The following is a 21,881-nucleotide window of genomic DNA, read 5'->3' on the forward strand; positions in this document are numbered from 1 at the left end:
GCCTCTCTCTCTCTCTCCCCGCCTCTCTCCCTCTCTCCCTGCCTCTCTCTCCTCGCCTCTCTCTCGCCTCTCTCTGCCTCTCTCGTCTCTCTCCCTGCCTCTCTCTCTCTCTCCCCGCCTCTCTCTCTCTGCCTCTCTCTCTCGCCTCTCTCTCTCTCTCCCTGCCTCTCTCTCTCTCTCCCTGCCTCTCTCTCTCTCCTGCCTCTCTCTCTCCCCGCCCTCTCTCTCTCCCGCCCTCTCTCTCTCTCTCCCCGCCCTCTCTCTCTCTCTCCCCGCCCCTCTCTCTCTCTCTCCCCCCTCTCTCTCTCTCCCTGCCTCTCTCTCTCTCCCGGCCTCTCTCTCTCTCTCTCCCCGCCTCTCTCTCTCTCCCCGCCTCTCTCTCTCTCTGGTTACTTTCCTCTGTGGTGTGCTTTATTAGGTCTCTTGTACTGTCTCTATATGTTGTCCATATTTCAGTGCCTCTCCTCTCTTGTTGATGTGGTTCTCTATCTAACTCTCTCCTCCTCCTCCTCTCTGTGTGTGGTGGTGTAGCTCTGTGACTCCTCTCCCTCCTACTCCTCTCCCCCCCTCCGAGGGGGACCAGGAGTACCTCCTTCTGGGGGAGTGTGAGAGCAAAGGGGCTCCTTCTCCTCCTCAGGTTAATCAGTGAGTCTGGAGCAGCCTGTCTAGTGTGGAGTGAACACACACACACACACACACACACACACACACACGTGTGCAAACAGTCACACACAGGTTCATAAACATGCACATATACATGTGGACATGCACACAAATACACACTCACACATTGTAAATAGACACAAAACTAATCCAGCACTTACCTCTGGGTTTGATGTGTTTGAGAAGTGTTCCATTAATCCAAAATGTAGCTCCTGGCTGTTCTCAGTCAGGGAAATGAGGAATGATCCAGAATGGCTTAATATGTCAATGGACCTTTGGCAAAGGACAGTGCTGTGTTTGACCCTGCATGTTTTGAAATTAACCACAGGATGAAACATGGATCATTATACTGAGCCTACAACTCAATAAGATCTACTCAACAACAGATCCAATGGACCTCAATAGTAGTTATTGGTGGTATTGTGACTTAACTGGAATGGATGTGTTGATGTAACTCGTATCACTAATCTGTGTTGAGATGTGTGAGATGTTCACACACCATTCAGCCTCTTGATGTTATCTGTCTCCTTGCCGTTGTCATAGAGCCCACGCCGAGTGTTCCAAGTCGACCTCGTCGGAGACGGACCTGAACGACAACGTCCCTGCCCACCGCACGCCAACCTCCACTAGCTCCTCCTCCTCCAAGCACGCCAACGGCTTCTTCTTCTCTGTCCCGCCCCCTCACCCCGCCTCCGCCTCCTCCATCTACGACTCCCCGCCCTCCCGCGGCGCCTCCCTCTCCACCGACCTCTCCTCTGGCCTCTACCAACTCCCCCGCTCCTATTCCCAGGACACCGTGCTCCTCCCCAAGTCGGCCTCCACCTCCTCGCCCCCCATCCCAGTCGACGGCGACGCCCCGGAGCTCTACGTCTTCAACACGCCCTCGCGGAAGCCCTCCATGGAGACTCAGATGAGGAACCTGTCGGTTAGCTACGATATTCCTCCCACACCAGGCAGTAACTGTACCTATCAGGTGCCTCGAGGTCCACCAAGTGGTGGGTCTGAGGGTGGTGACGTGATGCCTCCCCCCCGGCCCCCCAAGCCTTCACTCAACTCCCTGACCTCTGGGCACCCGCCGCCCCCCGCGGAGCGCTCGCCCACGGACACGTACTGCGTGCCGCGCTCGATGTCGGAGACGGACGGGAACTACTGCGTGCCCACCAGCGCCGGGAGCAAGGCCCTGCGGAGCAACACCATCGGCACCATGGACTCATCACGCCTCAGGAAAGGTACGGCTCATCGATTGATCTTGATTCATTGGTGGATTGATTGACCCTTATTAGTCCTGTCAAATAGATGAAGAACAGAGATATAATTGAACGCATTTCATTTCACTCTCACTTTTTGCTAAGGGATGTAGGGTACCACATCCTGTCACTACTTATCATGATGCTAAGTGATATAGGGTACCACATCCTGTCACTACTTATCATGATGCTAAGTGATATAGGGTACCACATCCTGTCACTACTTATCATGAGGCTAAGTGATATAGGGTACCACATCCTGTCACTACTTATCATGAGGCTAAGTGATATAGGGTACCACATCCTGTCACTACTTATCATGATGCTAAGTGATATAGGGTACCACATCCTGTCACTACTTATCATGATGCTAAGTGATATAGGGTACCACATCCTGTCACTACTTATCATGATGCTAAGTGACATAGGGTACCACATCCTGTACCACATCCTGTCACTACTTATCATGATGCTAAGTGACATAGGGTACCACATCCTGTACCACATCCTGTCACTACTTATCATGATGCTAAGTGACATAGGGTACCACATCCTGTCACTACTTATCATGATGCTAAGTGACATAGGGTACCACATCCTGTCACTACTTATCATGATGCTAAGTGATATAGGCTAACGCTTAGGCTAACATACTGTGTGCATCATTATAAAGGCTAAATACACTAGCTAACAACGACAGTATGTTCATAACAACACATGGCTGGTGTGTGCTGTGTTCAGACAAAGCAAAGCAAGCGTCTAATCCTCCAAGATAATTTTCTTGACGCAACAGATGTGTTTTTGAATAGCTAATTACAAAAACCTTTTCACAGCCGAAGATTGCCTTGCCTCCAAGGACATCTGGTGTAGCAAGCAGAATTAGTGGTGTTCAGTTACCATGCAGACAGACAACACGTACTTCAGAGTTTAGGAGAAAGCAGTTTGGCGCCTCAGTCCCAACCTCTATACAGTGAATGCTCCCAACCTCTTTTCTCTACTAGCAGCAGAGAAACAACACTGAGTCCTTCTCCTCATCACCCCCTCTGGTGGTGGCCACTGGTAATAACACTTTTGTCAACACCCCCCCCAAAAAATATATAATAATAATATTTTTGTTCTTAAAGGACAATCATTTACACAACCAAAAGAGCATCTGAGGTTGAAGTTCAAGATAAAACATTATGCCCAGCTACATCCGGTCCAAGTCTGTTCATAACATTTAACATGAAACAGGTCTGTTGAACTAACACGAGGGCATTTAGCAAATGCCCCAGGATTCCCCGTTTGTCTAGTGGTATGTGTACCAGAGTAGGCTTTGCTTGCCTTGGCTGTAGAGTATGGCGACCTTCCAAGTCCTATCATCCTGTTTGTCTGAACTCCTCCTGAAATGCATTAGTGTGACGTTACACATGATGATCAGAGCAAGAGCAGCAACTATAGTCCAGCTGCTGAGATGACAGACAGACAGACTTCACATATCCCTGTTCACCACTTACTGTGGTTTCAATGGTGCATTTGTATTCCGTTTTAATTGAGTATTTAACACCATTTTGATTCATACTGCTGTAGGCCCTACCTAGACTACTATAGTGTAGGTATGGTGTGTTTACACTGTTCTGTAATGCTCTGTAATGTTTGTTGCAGATCTTGTGTCCCAGGACTGTTACGATATCCCCAGGTCGTTTCCCTCTGACAAGAGCTGCTCGTTTGACTTCAACGAAAGCTTCAACAGCTACTTGGTAAGTCTTTACACGACATGCTCATCAATCAGATTAAAACGATGGACTTAAAGGACCTCTCACATTGATACTGAAGTATTGGGCTATTATGATAGTTGAGTTGTTTGTAGTGCACTAAGGTGCAGATTAAGATAAGGGAAGCTTGTATGCTCTCACTTCTTTTCACGTGTGTGTACGTGTTTTTGTCTTGTCTGTCTGTGCTCTTATGTAGCCTACCTCTCTCTCTGCCCCCCCTCCCCTTCAGAAAAACAAAGGCATGATGCCAGTGGGCAGCCAGTCCATGGAGGAAGTTGACCAGAACTACGTACCCATGAACGCAAACTCCCCGTCCCACCACCGCTCCGGCAGCCTGTCGGGCTGTGAACCCATCATGGAACCCAACTATGTACCCATGACCCCGGGCCCGGGCACGTTAGAGTTCTCCCTGGGCAAGCAGGTTCCCCCGCCGGCCCACATGGGGTTTCGCTCAAGCCCCAAGACCCCACCCCGCAGGCCCATGCTCATCAGCGATTGTCAGCCCCCGCCCGTGGACCGCAACCTCAAACCGGACCGCAAAGGTGAGGGAGGAGAGGGGCAGGGTGGATGGCTGGGGGGTGAGGTGGTGTGGCTGTGGAGAAGGGGAAGGGGGTGTGTGTCTTTGAATGAGAGAGAATCTTGAGAGAGAATCTTGGTACGTTTGTCTTTTATCTGTTGTTGCATCAACGTTTTCACAACTGCTTCTCTCTACATCCTGGCATTCAACTCTAACTCACTCCCATTACATGTGCTTGGCTCATGGTTATGAAAGACAGATTACAATTTCATTATTTTGAAGTAGAACACGTTCATTTGTCATCATTATACAATTCCTGTATGGCATCAGACAGTAGTGCAGAATGTTGTGGCTCACCCTTCCTCTCCTCTATGTAGGCAGTGTTCTAGATCTCTATGTAGGCAGTGTTCTAGATCTCTCTATGTAGGCAGTGTTCTAGATCTCTATGTAGGCAGTGTTCTAGATATCTCTATGTAGGCAGTGTTCTAGATCTCTCTATGTAGGCAGTGTTCTAGATCTCTCTATGTAGGCAGTGTTCTAGATCTCTCTCTATGTAGGCAGTGTTCTAGATCTCTCTCCTCAATGTAGTCAGTGTTCTAGAGCGCTCTCCTCAGTCAGTCCTTGACAAGGCCCCATCCTCCACCCCATCCACCCTCCTCTCAGCCTGCTCTTTTAGTTTAGCCCGCTCTCCCCCTCATCTTCTCTCCCTCTCACCCCAGTCAAAGGGACTTTTGTCCCAGAGTTCAGGGGGCCCTCTCTGGGGCTTTGGGGGGGGACCGGCCTGGGCCACCATCACCATGGAGCGGCCAGAGCGGTCACCGCTGTCCCCATTGTCCCCCCCTCTGAAAGGGCCTCTTTGATGGAGCAACAACCCCCTCCAGATCCACCATGGGACATTTCAATCTAGAGCGGGGAGGATTTGAATATCCCACAGGGGAGGCAGACCCAAAGCAGAGGTAATTACCAGTCACTGTCAATGGTGGAGAAGAAAGGAGGAATCCATGTCAGGAAAGTTGTTAGAAAACCTAAAGTCAGTTGCTCTCTATTCATGGCTTAGAGCTTTAACATTCAGATCAATGACTCTTGGTTGTTTTCATTCCAGCATCTACCGTGGTGTCACAATGGGATGCTGAATGTGAATGGTTCAGTGTGAGGACATGTTAGACTGGAATGGTACTGTAGTCATGGGGTCATTATGATGACGAAGGTATAGGCCTACAGTTAGGTTTTTAACTTGAGTGTTTCATAACCATGGGCCATTCCATCTCAATGCAATCTCTCTCCTCACCGAACCACAACTGCTGTCCATCTGCTGAGTTTGGGACCTCTGTTGTCCCGACTGTGTGTGCATGTAGGGCTGTTGTGTACTGTTGGCTTCAGGGTTACTCTCTCTAGCCTTTTCTCTGGCTCAAAGTCTTTGGTCCAATCCCAAATCATATCGACCGCTAGACCCTATGCACTTGGTGGAAGTTTGACCATATTGCTTTAACAAATCAATTCCTCTCAGATCTCCACAAGTGCATAGTGAATAGGGTCTAGGGGTCAATGTGGGATTGGGCCTCTCTTGCTTGGTTTTGTTCTGTGGGTGAGGTCTTGTGAGGCTGAAGCATCTGTGGTCGAAGCCGACAAGTAGCTTCATTTATTCACTTTCCTTCATTATGGCTTTGTTATGGGGTTCAATTGCAAATGTCTGCCATGGTTTTAGCTGGGGTATGCTGTGTTTTATGGCTGTTGTGAGGATTATACATAAGGTTATGACTTCACTTACATTTTTTACATTTTAGTCATTTAGCAGACGCTCTTATCCAGAGCGACTTACAGTTAGAGTGCATACATTTTCATACTGGCCCCCCGTGGGAAACGAACCCACAACCCTGGCGTTGCAAGCGCCATGCTCTACCAACTGAGCTACAGGGGACCACTTCAGTGTGCTGGTGTACAGATAAATGTGCGCCTTTATTTGCGTCTGCTGTTGTGGATGTGTTGTTGCCCTCAAAATGACTCTCTTCTCTCAGTGGATCTTCCACGCTCATACTAGTGCATGTTGTTGTCTTGTCAAGTCTCTGAGGCCAACCATGTTGCAGGGTTCTGACTAGAGGGAGTACAGCTACGACCGGAAGTTACTTTTTCGTAGCAGGTTAGGAGAATTGACCCAGCAGGTTAGGATAATTAACATAGCAGGTTAGGAGACATAGGTTAAGGTTAGGGAAAGGGTTAGGGTTAGCTAAAATGCCCTCCTTACCTGCTATGAAAAGTCACTTCCGGTCGTAGCTGTACTCCCTCTAGTCACAACCATGTTGCATGGAGTGAGGTGCATGATGGGAAATGTCGGGGTCCGCTGTTGCCATGGAGATAGTCCTGTCTATACTGTATATACACCAATAGGGAGGAAGGAATGGTAGGGTGGAAGTAGTGAGTTGTCTCTCAACAGTCTGTTGATCCGTCGGCTTTGCATGGCAGGTTTTTATTAAAATAGGTGTTACAATGATGTCATCGTTTATCAATGATGGTAATGTGAAAAGTCTTCTTTTTTAACCAATCAGGTCAGAGTCCTAAAATAATAAGAGCAAAGGGTGTTGGTTTAGAGCGAACCGACTCTCAGACCGTAGGGGAGTTCCCAAGACGACGCAAGGGTAGGTATTACCAAACAACGACGCCTGAAACTTGGTTCTGAATACTCATCTCTCATTCTCTCTGAACCTGTCTGAACTCAACGCATGCTTCTGAATGTTCACCTGTGACCTGTGACATCACATGTGGTGTCCGGTCTCATCCAGTCAACTAACTCCTGTTCTGTTGTGTTTCTAATTTAACATTTTGTTCTCATTACACGTTTTTGAACCACACCAACACCCTAATATCTTCTAGGCTTCTTCAGGAAATGGAGGAGAGATCATATCTCAGGAATGTTATTGTGTTGTCTAGTGAAAGAGCTCCACTACATAGGAAAACGTTGTCAGTGTACTAGTGTACCTCACCAACAACCACATCTCAAGCCCTCTCCCTTGTTCACAGTCAAAGTAATCAATAGCATTAATGTATAACACCAGTACAGTAGTTGTTTCTTAGGTTGCCGACACACTCCAACACACCAGTGATGGACTGTTCTAACCAATTCACTCTTGTATTTTTAACACTTTTTGGCATGCTCCTGTTTCGACATGTAATAATATATATATACACACACACATACATCCCCGGGTTTGTATGAAGGGTTTTTAGACGTATGCGAAGTCTGTTTAGTGCTGTACTGTAGGCTGAGAAGTGTAAGTGCTGCTGTCCTGTAGACTGCAGCACCAGATGGTGTTTTCTAACCAGGCCGAGGGAGCTATGCTGAATGTGTTTCTATAGCACCCGGGTTGCCAGATTGGGCTCTGTTACGTTAACCATGCGTGAACGGTTGGCTGTGGACATACTCTATAAACCTATAGGCAATTGATTACATTTTTGTATTACGCTGAACTTCTCATGTTGGAATTTAGCCTACAGTTTTAGTCTTGGAAGGAGGTATTGTGGCTTATAGGGACCTCTGTTGGCCAAATGAAAGCATTACTTTCTGTATAATGTAATGTATTGTGTTGCGATGATGGTATGTGATGAGAGAGATTGACGGTGGTGTTTGCCCCTCCCCTCTACAGCCAAGCCCGCCCCTTTGGAGATCAAGCCCCTACCTGAGTGGGAGGATTCATCTGCGCCCGTCCGCTCGCCTGTCACCAGGTCATTCGCTCGGGAGTAAGTGTCTTACCCTTTGACCTTTCGCCTCTACAGCAGCTCAGGGTCAAAGTTGCCCTTATGCACAGATCTAGGATTAGTGTCACTCACCGCATCCTAACCATTTGGGAGTAAAACATAAAACGGACCTTAGGTCAGTGTCAACTTAGTTTAATTCCTTTCTACCGCATGTGACTATAGGTTTGGTATTATATCAGAACACTAACCCTCCACGCAGTACTTTAGTCACCTCATAACATGTCAAAGTAGTCATACATGTATGTCTTAGAAATGTGCATTATTTGTATTTTTCCAGTGAGTCATTTTTAATCTGCAGGGAACTCTGCAGGCTCCCATGCAGCGCTGCTGCTGTGTGTGTGTGTGTGTGTACAGACGGTGTGTTAAACGGTGTGTGTGTGGTGCTGCTCAGTCCCTCCAGGTTCCCCATGCCTCCCAGGCCTCCCTCGGTGCATAGCACCGCCTCCAGCACCGACTCCGAGGACTGTGATGAGAATTATGTAGCCATGGTCTCTAAGGCAGATGAACTAGTATGTAACACACGTCCTCAACTACTCTCTTCTAAAATATTAATTTTAAATGATACAATGATTTATGTACATTTTCTAAAAACTTGTCACATTAATAAGCTAATGTTCAAAAGTCAGTAGCCAATGAATTTATTACAATTCAATTAAAACTTTTTTATTCATGGCAAAGTGCACCATTTGTAATGTAATTCGTCTAATGGCATATCTTAGTGTGCTGAATATCCATAGAACATCAGTATTCAGAATAATTAAAATATACTACATGACCAAAGGTATGTGGACACCTGCTCTTCGAATATCTCATTCCAAAATCATGGGCATTAATATGGAGTTGGTCCCCCCTTTGCTGCTATAACAGCCTCCACTCTTCTGGGAAGGCTTACCACTAGATGTTGGAACATTGCTGTGGGGACTTGCTTCCATTCAGCCACAAGAGCATTAGTGAGGTCGGTCACTGATGTTGGACGATTAGGCCTGGCTCGCAGTCGGCGTTCCAATTCATCCCAAAGGTGTTCGATGGGGTTGAGGTCAGGGCCCTGTGCAGGCCAGTCAAGTTCTTCCACACCAATCTCGACAAACCATTTCTGTATTGTCCTCGCTTTGTGCACGGGGGCATTGTCATGCTGAAACAGGAAAGGGCCTTCCCCAAACTTTTGCCACAGAGTTGGAAGCACAGAATAGTCTAGAATGTCATTGTATGCTGTAGCGTTAAGATTTTCCATCATTGGAACTAAGGGGCCTAGCCTGAACAATGATAAACAGCCCCAGACCATTATTCTTCCTTCACCAAACTTTTACAGTTGGCACTGGGCGCACCCAGTTGGGGCAAGTAGCGTTCTCCTGGCGTCCGCCAAACCCAGATTTGTTCACCGGACTGCCAGATGGTTACGCGTGATTCATCACGCCAGAGAACGTATTTCCACTACTCCAGAGTCCAATGGCGGTGAGCTTTACACCACTCCAGCCCCCGCTTGGCATTGCGCATGGTAATCTTAGGCTTGTGTTTGGCTGCTCGGCCATGGAAATCCATTTCATGAAGCTCCCGACGAACAGTTCTTGTGCTGACATTGCTTCCAGACGCAGTTTGGAACTCGGTAGTGTTGCAACCGAGGACAGACGATTTTTACACCCTAAGCACTTCAGCACTCGGCTGTCCCGTTCTGTGAGCTTGTGGCCTACCACTTCGCAGCTGAGCCGTTGGTGCTCCTAGACGTTTCCACTTCACAATAACAGCACTTACAGTTGACCGGGGCAGCTCTAGCAGGGCAGAAATGTGATGAACTGACTTGTTAGAAAGGTGGCATCCTATGACGGTGCTACATTGAAAGTCACTGAGCTCTTCATTAAGGCCATTCTACTGCCAATGTTTGTCTATGGAGATTACATGGCTGTGTGCTCGATTTTATACACCTGTCAGCAACGGTTGTGGCTGAAATAGCCGAATCCACTAATTTGAAGGGGTGTCCACATACTTTTGTGTATATAGTATAGTTTGACTTCACTTCAAATACTGTTTTTTGTTAGTGTGTGATGATATTGAAATGATGAGTCCACATTTTCTGTTTCTGATATCCCATGTTAGTATAGTATACCTAGTAAAAGTCAGTCCGTTATCATCCTCCTTGGCCTCCCAGCCTCATCTTTTATGGAGAAATCGATGGTTGCCACAGAAGGACTCCTCCTCGACACTTCTTCTTTCTTCACCTCTCCCCCCCTTCAACCACTTGTCATCCTGCTTTTTTGTCTTTTTCGTTTGCGCTTTCACTCTTTTCCCCCTGCAGGTATTCAGTCCATCTGATGGAGATCTCCTCTTTGCATCTTCTTCTATTATTCTAACTCATGTTGTTTTTCTTCCATCAATTCTCAAGGACCCTTTTTGTTGACTGGTCAGATATAAATGATTTTCCCTTGCGCAGGCTCCATGATCTGGTGGTCTAGGCACCAGGGTTTGATCTCTGTCTTTCCCACTTTGTCTCCTCCTAATTTGTCTCCACGCTGTTTCGTCTTCCCGCTGTTTCTAATCTGTCTGAATATAGCAAAAATGTCCTAAATACATTTCCCCCTTGGGGAGCCATACATTGAACAACACGATCACTGTTTAACGTTGTTCCATTCTCTCCTAAAGGAAATGATCTTAACTATACTAAATTGACTGATTAACTTCACCAACAACAAAATGGGTCATTTCCTGCTTGATTGCATGTTTTCCATTCTGTTGTTGTCTTAGTCTTTTTGACCTTTTATTGAGATGTTTTCCCTTATCCTTTCTTCGCCTTGACCTAATGTTTACTTCCTGTTGCTTTATCACTCATTGATATTTTTCCTAGTCCCCCTTTTCCTCCTCTTCTTCATCTCCTCAGTTCCTCCTGTATTATTGTTTGACCTCTGACCTTTCCCTGCTGTCTCTGTAGAGAGGAGTCCTTCTACTGCACTGTCCCCATCACCCCTGTTAAGAGGGAGATGGAGGGCCTTGACACCGTAGAGGAGGTGAGACGGGTTGCCAAGTTTGGTTAGACAAGCTGCCTGGGTTGCCAGTTTGGAGCCTAACCGGAGATGCCCATAGAGCCTATGCTCTCACTGCATGGCGTGGGTTATGCTGTTATTTCCCCCCAAAACCCACTAAGATTTCAGACACCGTCTGTAGTGGTAGTGTACATGCTGACGTGACTTGAGGTTTGCATAATACCTCAATGTGTTTATGATGATAGTATCTGTTCTAGTTCTGTCTCCATTGTAGCTGTACTACTACTCCTCTTGCCCACTCCTAGAGTGTAGCACTAACATTTAATCATGCTCTGTGAGTTTGTCATCTTCCCCCTATCTACACTGTAACATGGTATCTCCCTTGTTGATTAGAACATGAAGCGGGGTGCGCCCATGACGGCGGACGGGGGGAGCAGCCCAATGGTGAAGCCCAAAGGAGACAAGCAGGTGGAGTACCTGGACCTAGACCTGGACCCCGGCAAGTCCACCCCACCACGGAAGGTGAGACCGATCTCTCGCTCTCGCTCTCGCTCACGGTCACTCTCACACTCACACTTACACTATTGAAACTGACCTGTGTGTTCCTCTCCAGAAGAAGAGTAATGGGATTGGTCTGGCGGTGTCAGATGAGCGGGTGGACTACGTAGTGGTGGACCAGCAGCGGACGCAGGCCCTCAAGAGCACCCGGGAGGCCTGGAACGACGGACGCCAGTCCACAGAGACAGACACCTCCACCAAAGGGCCCAAGTGACCCCAGCTCACCCAGCTACAGCCCCACGCCGCTGGGCCACAGACATTACTCCAAGCCCAGGCTCGGCCTTCCCCTCCTCCAGACTCCCAGTGCCGACGCGAAGGGGCAGGCAGACCTCCAGGGCTGCTGAACTGTCTTTAGTTTACCCTGCTATCAGTCAGTCTGAGGACAGAAGAGCGACAGCACAGCGCCCCTCTGTGGCAGACAGGGGGTATGTGCCAGGAATAAGCTGTATGCAGTATGGAAGCAAGTAGAAGGATTGATTGATGAATCAGTCCTCACCTGCCCGAATGGGGACTCTGTAAAGACATTACCACATTGACAAAGACTTGGAGTCTGGAACACTTACTGCCTCTTATGGTGGATTTCAGTTGGTTGGAGAATGACCAGGAGAAGACTTAAAGAAAACATTTCCTTTATGATTAAATCACAACACTGTAGGGCACTGTCTGGAGTCTGTTTTGGGAGAGAATGAGTCATCTCTCTTTCAGAATCAGAATGCTTAGTGTCTACTTAATACTTTACTGCCAAGGTTGCCTAGTTTTGCTGGTAGGAAATTGGGCAATTTTCTCTTGTACAGGTCAAATATTATCCAAAACATTGTAAGAGAGAGAACCAGGTTTTCTTAGTGAAAAACTTGTTGTGAATGCAAGAAAATAGAATGCGAGTTACTTTTTATGAAACGCAACTGACCAAGTGCTCAATCAAAGGTTTGGATTCACTGAAACAACGTCATTTAAACGACTGAGAAATGATTTTCTTACTATTTTAGATTTTCGTGGAAGAGGAAATGCTTCATATTTGCAAAACAAAAAGACTGTGTACAAAAGTGTTATGTATATAAACGGAAAGTGTCCTTTATTCAACACTATATATGGTGTGTGGTAATTCTGCAGGGTAGAATTCTATACGCTCTCCGAGATGGTATCGGGACATGTGATATGATATGAAATGACAGAATCAACTGTGACAGCTTTTTAACGGGAAGCTCCCCGACACTTTCTGTGAGTTATGCAAAGGTGTCAACCTTAGGTTTATAGACGAGAGAAATCAGGTACTCATTAAAATACTAATAACAGCTATTTCCATTTCTAATTTATTTTGAGTTATCTCAACGATAGATGTCCGAGTAATAATCTATAAACAGACAAAAGATTTGATGGGTATAGAACAAAGTGCTGTTTAAAATGCCTTCTTAACGAACGCCAGTCAATTTGCTTCAGGAGTTTATTATTGTGATGATCAATTCCCTTATTGACTGGCGCGTCAATTTAATTCTCTCTTAGGTTTTAATTTATTTCAAATGGATTTACACGTAAACCGTCTGGGATCTGATGTATGTATGCCTTACGATCTACTTTACTTGATGTCTTTTTGTAAATAGTGAGTAATTGTGATGTTTTACCTAAAAAGAAAATACTTCAGAATTGTAGTGTTTTTCATGATGACTATTCGCTTTACTAACTTTCCAGGGACCCTATTAACAAAGTGTCTGAGTAGGAGTGCAGGGCCCAGTTTCCCAAACGATCCTACGGTTCTAACGATTAACTTAGCCTTCAGATACTTTTGGGAAACTGGGCCCTGGTCTAGGATCAGGTCTCCCCTGTTGTATTCGGCGCATGTGACCAATAAAATTTGATTTGATTTGATCATTGTTAAAGGCAAAACAGATCCTAGTTCAGCACTCTTACTCTGAGATGCTTCATGAAGACGGGCCCATTTCTCACACACAAGTCCTAAGCATGTTTTACCAGGAGAATAAAAGTCTTTGCTGTATATATTTGCACCAACTATTCCAGCATGAATTGAAAAACTGTGCCTGTACTGTCATTTCCATACTTTCATTCTCACCATCCCATTGCAGCTTTGTCTCGAGACCAACTGCAAAACGTTGATGCTTTATCTTTTTTTAAAGAATCAAAAGAGAAACATTTCCATTTGAAAGTAAACTAAATAAAAACAACCTTTTATGCGTCTTCTATTTGTCACGTCACCTACAGTATGCTAATTTATATGTTAATACATTTTCGGCCTGAAAGTCCCTCCCACTGAGGAGGCTGGTGGGAGGAGCTGGAGGACAGACTCGTTGTAATGGCTGGAATGAAAAAATTGGAATGGAGTCAAATGGTTTCCATATATTTGTGTTTGACCATCCATTCCATTCCAGCCATTACAATGAGCCCGTCCTCCTATAGCTCTTCCCACCAGCCTACTCTGGACCACCAACATTGCTATAGAGGAATGAGAAATACACACAGTGGTGTGTTGTACCAAACTGTGCCATTCTATTTCAGTTTCAGGAAGTGTCCAAATGCCTACCACTTCTCCAATCAATGATTACCTCACCTGTTCCCTATTCTCTCCCTCTCACCCTCGTTTAATTTGATGTTTCTCCATTTACCCACAAAGGAAAAACCCTCTTCAACAGGCAGCGATTTACATTAAAATCTAATCTCTCACATTTCAGTAATTTTCTTTGAAGATTTGGAGCAACATGTCATCTGGATGAAAAGGGGACAGTTGTCAATGAATGGGAAGTGTGCTTGGACTGAGTGGGTAAGTGTCTATAGAAAAATTGAAGAATTGATTGCACTTAGGGTTTTTGTACTACATTAGCTGCGTTAATTAGTCTCAAATTGAACTTGTTGAGGAGCAGTGGAAATGGCCTGAAGTACTCTTTTTTTTAAAATAATCTTCTGTATGTCTGTAATTTTTTTGCATATCGTATTCAAATCTTTTATTTTTCCTGCAGTCTGAACAACCAAAAATCATATGAAATCGGATATTTCAAATCCCATTTCAAACCACCTTCGTATGTGGTTTGAAATCCGATACAAATCGGATTCCAGGCCATGCGACTTGTCTGAACAGTCAAATCTGATTTATTTGCCCTCAAGTGGTTTTTAGACTTATTTGGCATATCTTTTTGCTTGCTAGCTAGTCGGTTGACAGTTTTACCGGAAGATGTGGTAGCTAACTAGCTAGCTTGTTAATTGTTTACAAACACATTTTGTCAATGTGCTAGAAAGCTTAACAGCTACCTAGGTAGCTAGTTGATCGCTGTGGCTAGCCAAAAAGGACTAGTTTGAAAGTTGGATCATCTTATCCTATGAGGCTTTAAAAGTGTTCTAACACTATGATTTTGAACATTCAAAGCAACTGGGAGACATCCATGGCAGTCATTGTTGTCAGTAGCATGCTACACCCTTAGTTGTGGTCGATCTGATGCGATTGGACCAAAGACCAATTAGTGTAAAAAAGATCAGAATTGAGCTGCCTGTGTAAACGCAGCCTTCAAGCCTCTACTTCACTTCTCTTGTCACTGTTTGCCACAGTAGCTTGGAGAGACTTCTTACCTGCACTCATAATAAATTAGCCTTCCATATAATTTTGACACATTTTAAATAGAAATCCATTTATTATAAAAGCTGAGGGCCATAATCATAATTAGTCTCAAATTGAACTTGTTGAGGAGCAGTGGAAATGTGGCAGGTGGAAATGGGCTGAAGTACTCCGGTTATGATTAATCTTTAACACCTTCGTCTTTTATAATCTTTTGTATGTCTGTCTGTTTTCCATTGTTCCCAATTTATTTACTTCTACTGTGATCTTTAAGTTGGGCATATTCCATAAATTATGGGCATGGCATTGTTCTTGGATGTCTAATGTTGTTTTGTTCTGTTTTGTCTCACTGTTCCTCTGGTTGAAAAGAATGGGTAGGGAGAGCAACCACCATGTTAAAGAATGGTTAGAAAGAGGAACCACCATGTATAACAATGGGTAGGAACTCAGCGGAACCACCATGTAAAAGCATAGTCATTTATCAGCGCCAGTTTTGCTGTTGACCAATTACACCACTAGGGGGCATGGTCGCTTGACAAACCAGTGAAGAAGTTGACAGGCTCTTCCATGTTGGGCATCACATCGTGTGATGTCATCGACAGGGTACTGCAGTACATTCTGAGAAAGATTGATGGACATTCTGTTTCTTTCTTGACCACAAAGACTCATCCCAGTCTAATGTTCAACTATGTTATTGTGGAAGATAAGAGTAAAGATATGTAGCCTAAACTTACTAATCACATACACATTAAAAGATACATTTAGGAAAATGTGCATTTATTTCACTTCATAATATGCCATTTAGCAGACGCTTTTATCCAAAGCGACTTACAGTCGTGTGCATACATATTTACGTATGGGTGGTCCCGGGGATCGAACCCACTACCCTGGCGTTACAAGTGCCATGCTCTACTAATTGAGCTACAGAGGACAGGGGCCGGTATCCCAGACACAGATTAAACCTAGTGCTGGACTAAAAAGCATCCTTAATGTAGAATCTCCACTGGAAGTATTTTTACTGCAGGACTAGGCAGGAAAACCGATCCTCTGTGTACATTGGAAGCTACAGTACAGCAGGGTCAACTAAAGGTTGAATATGATAGGTTCCACTCCAGTGGTTATGATGAAACAACTGGCACCACTGCAATGAATCCACATCCAGTTTACAACCCAAGTCCTGTAGGTGGACAATAAACCAAGACACCCTCTTAAATCACACACTTTTACTTTTAGCCACATATAACATGAACGTAACTTCTCAAAGGGGATACATACTTTATCACAATATAGTCCACTAGTACAGTATATCACTGTCAATATATCACAAGTCAGAATTCTCTCCCTTTCCCGGTCCCAAAGACATTCGGCAGCACCTCAACATAAATCTCGTAGTACTTCCTCTAATCCTCGTCATACAGATTTATGCCGTTGAAACCGGTCTCCCAGTTATTCCCCAAATACAGAAGCGCTACAGCATACGGTGCTCGGCTAGCTACTCTGAGGGGCCTAGCGTTGGGCGGCCATCTTTAATCCTATAAATAACTACTACTCCACATCTGAAGATAGATTTACTCCTTGGCTCCAGTCACAGATGTCTGTGTTTTGCTGAACTGCATTAAGACTCTGATCGCTGACTAAAGAACCTAATCGAAGTATATGAGTTATAATTGACAGTGTATTGGTGTAGTGCAGGTGTGTCAAAGTCATTCCATGGAGGGCCTAGTGTCTGCTGGTGTTTGGTTTTTCCTTTTGAATTAACACCTTGACAACCAGGTGAGGGGAGTTCCTTACTAATTACTGACCTTAATTAATCCATCAAGTTCAAAGGGAGGAGCGTAAACCCACAGACACTCGGCCCTCCATGGAATGAGTTGGACACGTGGTGTAGTGGGACAGAGCGGGAAGCTGCCATATTGCTACTTGGTTGGTTACATTGCCTGAGCTGTGTCTCTACCAGGGGCCACTGTATGCGAGCATTCATATTTCTGTAACATCATATATCCAAATGTTATTTTTGTCTCAGCTGTTTACTAAGAAAAGTGACAGGGAGGCTACTTTGTTGTTTGAATCCCAGATTGCCCTTTAATTTCCCTGCTTTCGTCCTATAGGTGACTAAGACTGTTGACTGTTGCTCTGCTACTCGATGCTCTTGGCCGTGTTCTTTTAGTTGTACTAAAACATAATACACATTTCCATAGATTACAGTATACAAGCTGATCGCTGTGACCTTTTTTACTAAACATTCTCTGTGGTGCTGAATGTGCGAGGTACTGATATGCCTCATTATAATATGAATGGTGGCATACATTTGTTTGGAGCATGTAAAGCCCATTTAGCTGTCCTTGATCAGTGTTATTCTGGCTTCAAACACATTGTAGCCAATAGAGATGAAGGATAAAGCTGTTTTGTTTTAGGTTGCTGACAAGCATTTTAATGTAGAGATGTTTGATATCAAACCAGCCTGGGATGTTGAGAAGCCACTGGAGGTGTATTTTTTGTGTGTGTGTGTTAGGGCTGTGATGATACCAGTATCGCAATATTTTTTCCATGGAAAAATTAAAACACAAGTTTAATCCGCTTTGTGTTTTGTTTCCTTGCCACGATACTAACGAGTATCGCGATACTGGTATCGTCCCGGCCCTAGTGTGTGTGCTTGCTTGTGTGTGTTTGACAATGTGTTCATGTTGAGAGAGCGAGAGAGAGAGATATGTAGAGAGAGTATGTGGGTGAGTCTTTGGGAGAAAGAACGGGCGGTAGAGGAAGTGTGCCTGTGTGTATTTGACACTGTTTGAGAGAGAGCTATGGAGAGAGACTGTGTGCATATTTTTGGAAGAAAGAGAGGGAGAAGGAGGGAGTGTGTTCCTGCCTGCGTGTGTGTGTGCGGGCTTCTCCATGCAGATTGGGATGTGAGGCTCTCTCTCTGCCGTATCTTTGACAGTGTGTGAGTAATGGATCAGTCCCTCGGTTCCAAACAGGGCCAACAGAATAATAATGAGGCTGGGGGAGGATGAGAGCTGCTCCTGGGTGAGCTGTGAGCTCCGGGCCTGCCTGCCTGACTGTCCTGCTGGACCTCTGCCTGGACTGATGGGAGCTGTCAATAACCGAGCCCGGGACTCGCCTGGGCCGCACAACCCTGCCAGCATGTCTCTGGCTGTGGGTCTGTGTCTGTCTGCCAGCCTCTTCTCTAAGTCTGCCTGTTTGCCTGCTGTCTGCCTGATTGGGGGAGTGTGTCTATCTGTATTGGGTCTATTATCCTGTCTGTCTGTCTGTCTAGCTTATCAGTGTCTCTGTGCCCACCTGTATGTCCTTGTGTAAGCGTGTCCATGTGTCTCACTGGCAGGCAGCCTGCCTGTCTGTCTGTCTGTCTGTCTGTCTACCTCTCTAGCTCCCTTTCATTCTGCCTGTCTGTCTCCTTCCCTCTCTCCCTCCAGACTCCCACCCAGCTGTCTCCCCCTCTGCATCTAAAATATTTTAATCCCATTAAGACCCGAACAGTGCCGGGGTGAATTTCAAACACTTCCAGATGCATCATCAATGTTGTGGGCCTCCAGTCAGACAGAATCGATCCATTCGGTTGTATCCCAAATGGCACCCTACCCCTACTTACTTCTTCTGACAGGGCTCTGGTCAGACGTAGTGCACTATGCAGGCAACCTCCCCCTCGTGGCTCACTACACCAAGCCTGGCCAAAACCCTCCTCAGCCACAACTCACCCTCCTAACCTGTCTATCCTGTCCACTACACTTCACATCATCACCTCAATTCCCCAACTTCCTGGAAACCAGTCAGTTCTGTTTCATCCGTTCAATTCATTCTATTTCTATTGATTTAATCCTATCCGATCAGCGAAATCCAGATAACTTTTGAAAAACAGGGCCCAGGGGATGTGGATTGTTCTGTACCACCCTCTCACAAATAGGCTGGTTGTAATGAGATTTAAGGACAGAGTTGTTGTGTGGGACTAATATCATCAACAGAGCTTTGGAGAGGAAAGTCATTAGTATATTTGAAATAGTAATAATAGTACTAAAGTGTGCGATTGAATGAGGTTTCATAGTTCAGGTTATGAGAACAATGATTTGAGTCATTTTCCACTATGCAGTTTTTACTGCAGTTATTCTACATTGTTTTTAGGCCCATTAAACCAGGTTATGCTAAGTCAGTGAGCTAGAACTGCTCTGGTTTGAGGAAATTGAAATCCTAGTAGTTTATCGGGTGTGTCTTAAGCGCAATGTAATTCATCTATAATGAATCAATCATTGTAAAACTATCAGTTTCTTTCTCTTCTAAAATGTCAATAGTTGTCGTTCAATAGTTATGATTATGGCATTATTTCCCCATGTAAAGTAGGACTAACTTTTCTGTATGTGATCAATGATTGGATCAATGAGAAAACATGTTTGTACCAATTAGCTAAGAAGTTAATTATTACTAAAACATGAGCCGAGCACAGCTTCACTCATGTTTTATTGAACTAGATTAACAATACATGTATTAATACATTTGATTATTCATTGACTGATTCACCAACATTCAATGAAAAATGGGCAACAAAGAGCGTGACATATTGGCAGATGAGCTCAGCTGTTAGTGTTCCATTGATTACAGAAAAGAGAAATAGATATGCCACTTGTGTGCTCATTCATTCTCCTTCATCTACAGTGAGAAGGAGTGTTAATTGCGGGTGAAGAGTGAGGGATCTGTGATGTGTGCAGATGGATTTGTCTCTAATTGCTCAGCTGCATGATCTCTGTGTGATGGGACGTTTTCTCTGTTTCCAGACCACGCACTAAAGTATCCATTCACTTTCAGAAACGGATTCATATATCTACTCTACAATCAGTAAGTCATCTAGCCTACAGTAGGACTGTACTCAGAAGTGGATATATATATACATGCATACATACATACACACACACACACAGTTGAAGTCGGAAGTTTACATACACCTTAGCCAAATACATTTAAACTCAGTTTTTCACAATTTCTGACATTTAATCCTAGTAAAAAATACCCTGTCTTAGGTCAGTTAGGATCCCCACTTTATTTTAAGAATGTGAAATGTCAGAATAATAGTAGAGAGAATGATTTATTTCAGCTTTTATTTCTTTCATCACATTCCCAGTAGGTCAGAATTTTCGGGTAACCTTCCACAAGCTTCCCACAATAAGTTGGGTGAATTTTGGCCCATTCCTCCTGACAAAGCTGGTGTAACTGAGTCAGGTTTGTAAGCCTCCTTGCTCACACACGCTTTTTCAGTTCTGCCCACAAATTTTCTATAGGATTGAGGTCAGGGCTTTGTGATGGCCACTCCAATACCTTGACTTTGTTGTCCTTAAGCCATTTTGCCACAACTTTGGAAGTATGCTTGGGGTCATTGTGCATTTGGAAGACCAATTTGCAACCAAGCTTTAACTTCCTGACTGATGTCTTGAGATGTTGTTTCAATATATCCACATAAGTTTCCTTCCTCATGATGCCATCTATTTCGTGAAGTGCACCAGTCCCTCCTGCAGCAAAGCACCCCCACAGCATGATGCTGCCACCCCGTGCTTCACGGTTGGGATGGTGTTCTTCGGCTTGCAAGCCTGCCCCTTTTTCCTCCAAACATAACGATGGTCATTATGGCCAAATAGTTATATTTTTGTTTCATCAGACCAGAGGACATTTCTCCAAAAAGTACGATCTTTGTCCCCATGTGCAGTTGCAAACCGTAGTCTGGCTTTTTATGGCGGTTTTGGAGAGTAGCTTCTTCCTTGCTGAGCAGCCTTTCAAGTTATGTCGATATAGGACAGCTGAGCTACAGAGGACCACAATATGGACTTGGTATTTTACCAAATAGGGCTATCTTCTGTATACCCCCACCCTACCTTGTCACAACACAACTGATTGGCTCAAACACATTAAGAAGGAAAGAAATTCCACAAATTAACTTTTAAGAAGGCACACCTGTTAATTGAAATGCATTCCAGGTGACTACCTCATGAAGCTGGTTGAGAGAATGCCAAGAGTGTGCGAAGCTGTCATCAAGGCAAAGGGTGGCTATTTGAAGAATCTAAAATATGAAATATATTTTGATTTGTTTAACAGTTTTTTTGGTTACTACATGACTCTGTGTTATTTCATAGTTTTGATGTCTTCACTATTATTCTACAATGTAAAAAATTGTAAAAAACCCTTGAATGAGTAGGTGTGTCCAAACTTTATATATATATTATACACACACACTGTATACAGTGGGGAGAACAAGTATTTGATACACTGCCGATTTTGCAGGTTTTCCTACTTACAAAGCATGTACAGTGGGGAGAACAAGTATTTGATACACTGCCGATTTGGCAGGTTTTCCTACTTACAAAGCATGTAGAGGTCTGTAATTTTTATCAAAGGTACACTTCAACTGTGAGAGACGGAATCTAAAACAAAAATCCAGAAAATCACATTGTATGATTTTTAAGTAATTAATTTGCATTTTATTGCATGACATAAGTATTTGATCACCTACCAACCAGTCAGAATTCCGGCTCTCACAGACCTGTTAGTTTTTCTTTAAGAAGCACTCCTGTTCTCCACTCATTACCTGTATTAACTGCACCTGTTTGAACTCGTTACCTGTATAAAAGACATCTGTCCACACACTCAATCAAACAGACTCCAACCTCTCCACAATGGCCAAGACCAGAGCGCTGTGTAAGGACATCAGGGATACAATTGTAGACCTGCACAAGGCTGGGATGGGCTACAGGACAATAGGCAAGCAGGTTGGTGAGAAGGCAACAACTGTTGGCGCAATTATTAGAAAATGGAAGAAGTTCAAGATGATGGTCAATCACCCTCGGTCTGGGGCTCCATGCAAGATCTCAC

The 21,881-nt window shown here is 44.7% G+C and overlaps 1 protein-coding gene and 1 long non-coding RNA gene across 14 annotated transcripts in view; both read left to right on the forward strand.

Annotated features, from left to right (window-relative positions):
- gab1 (GRB2-associated binding protein 1) overlaps positions 1-13,638 on the forward strand; it is a 73,322-nt gene extending 59,684 nt beyond the window's left edge. For 4 of the 13 annotated variants that reach the window (XM_041843256.2, XM_041843258.2, XM_041843254.2 and 1 more), the window contains 9 exons: positions 532-645; positions 1,207-1,892; positions 3,555-3,649; positions 3,861-4,206; positions 6,725-6,814; positions 7,820-7,913; positions 8,323-8,440; positions 11,297-11,425; positions 11,517-13,638. In XM_041843256.2, the coding sequence (XP_041699190.2) occupies positions 532-645; positions 1,207-1,892; positions 3,555-3,649; positions 3,861-4,206; positions 6,725-6,814; positions 7,820-7,913; positions 8,323-8,440; positions 11,297-11,425; positions 11,517-11,675 (1,831 nt within the window). In that variant the 3' untranslated portion in view covers positions 11,676-13,638. Of the gene's footprint in view, positions 1-531; positions 646-1,206; positions 1,893-3,554; positions 3,650-3,860; positions 4,207-6,724; positions 6,815-7,819; positions 7,914-8,322; positions 8,441-10,851; positions 10,928-11,296; positions 11,426-11,516 lie in introns of those variants that run through there. The other 9 variants (XM_041843261.2, XM_041843259.2, XM_041843260.2 and 6 more) reach the window with 9 other exon arrangements.
- A 219-nt stretch (positions 13,639-13,857) lies between these two features.
- LOC123481626 overlaps positions 13,858-21,881 on the forward strand; it is a 38,096-nt gene continuing 30,072 nt past the window's right edge. The window contains exon 1 of the long non-coding RNA XR_006657214.1: positions 13,858-14,231. This is a non-coding gene — a long non-coding RNA (uncharacterized LOC123481626). The remainder of the gene's footprint in view (positions 14,232-21,881) is intronic.

The sequence above is a fragment of the Coregonus clupeaformis genome, chromosome 22 (genome assembly GCF_020615455.1).
Source record: "Coregonus clupeaformis isolate EN_2021a chromosome 22, ASM2061545v1, whole genome shotgun sequence".
Classification (NCBI taxonomy): Eukaryota; Metazoa; Chordata; class Actinopteri; order Salmoniformes; family Salmonidae; genus Coregonus; species Coregonus clupeaformis.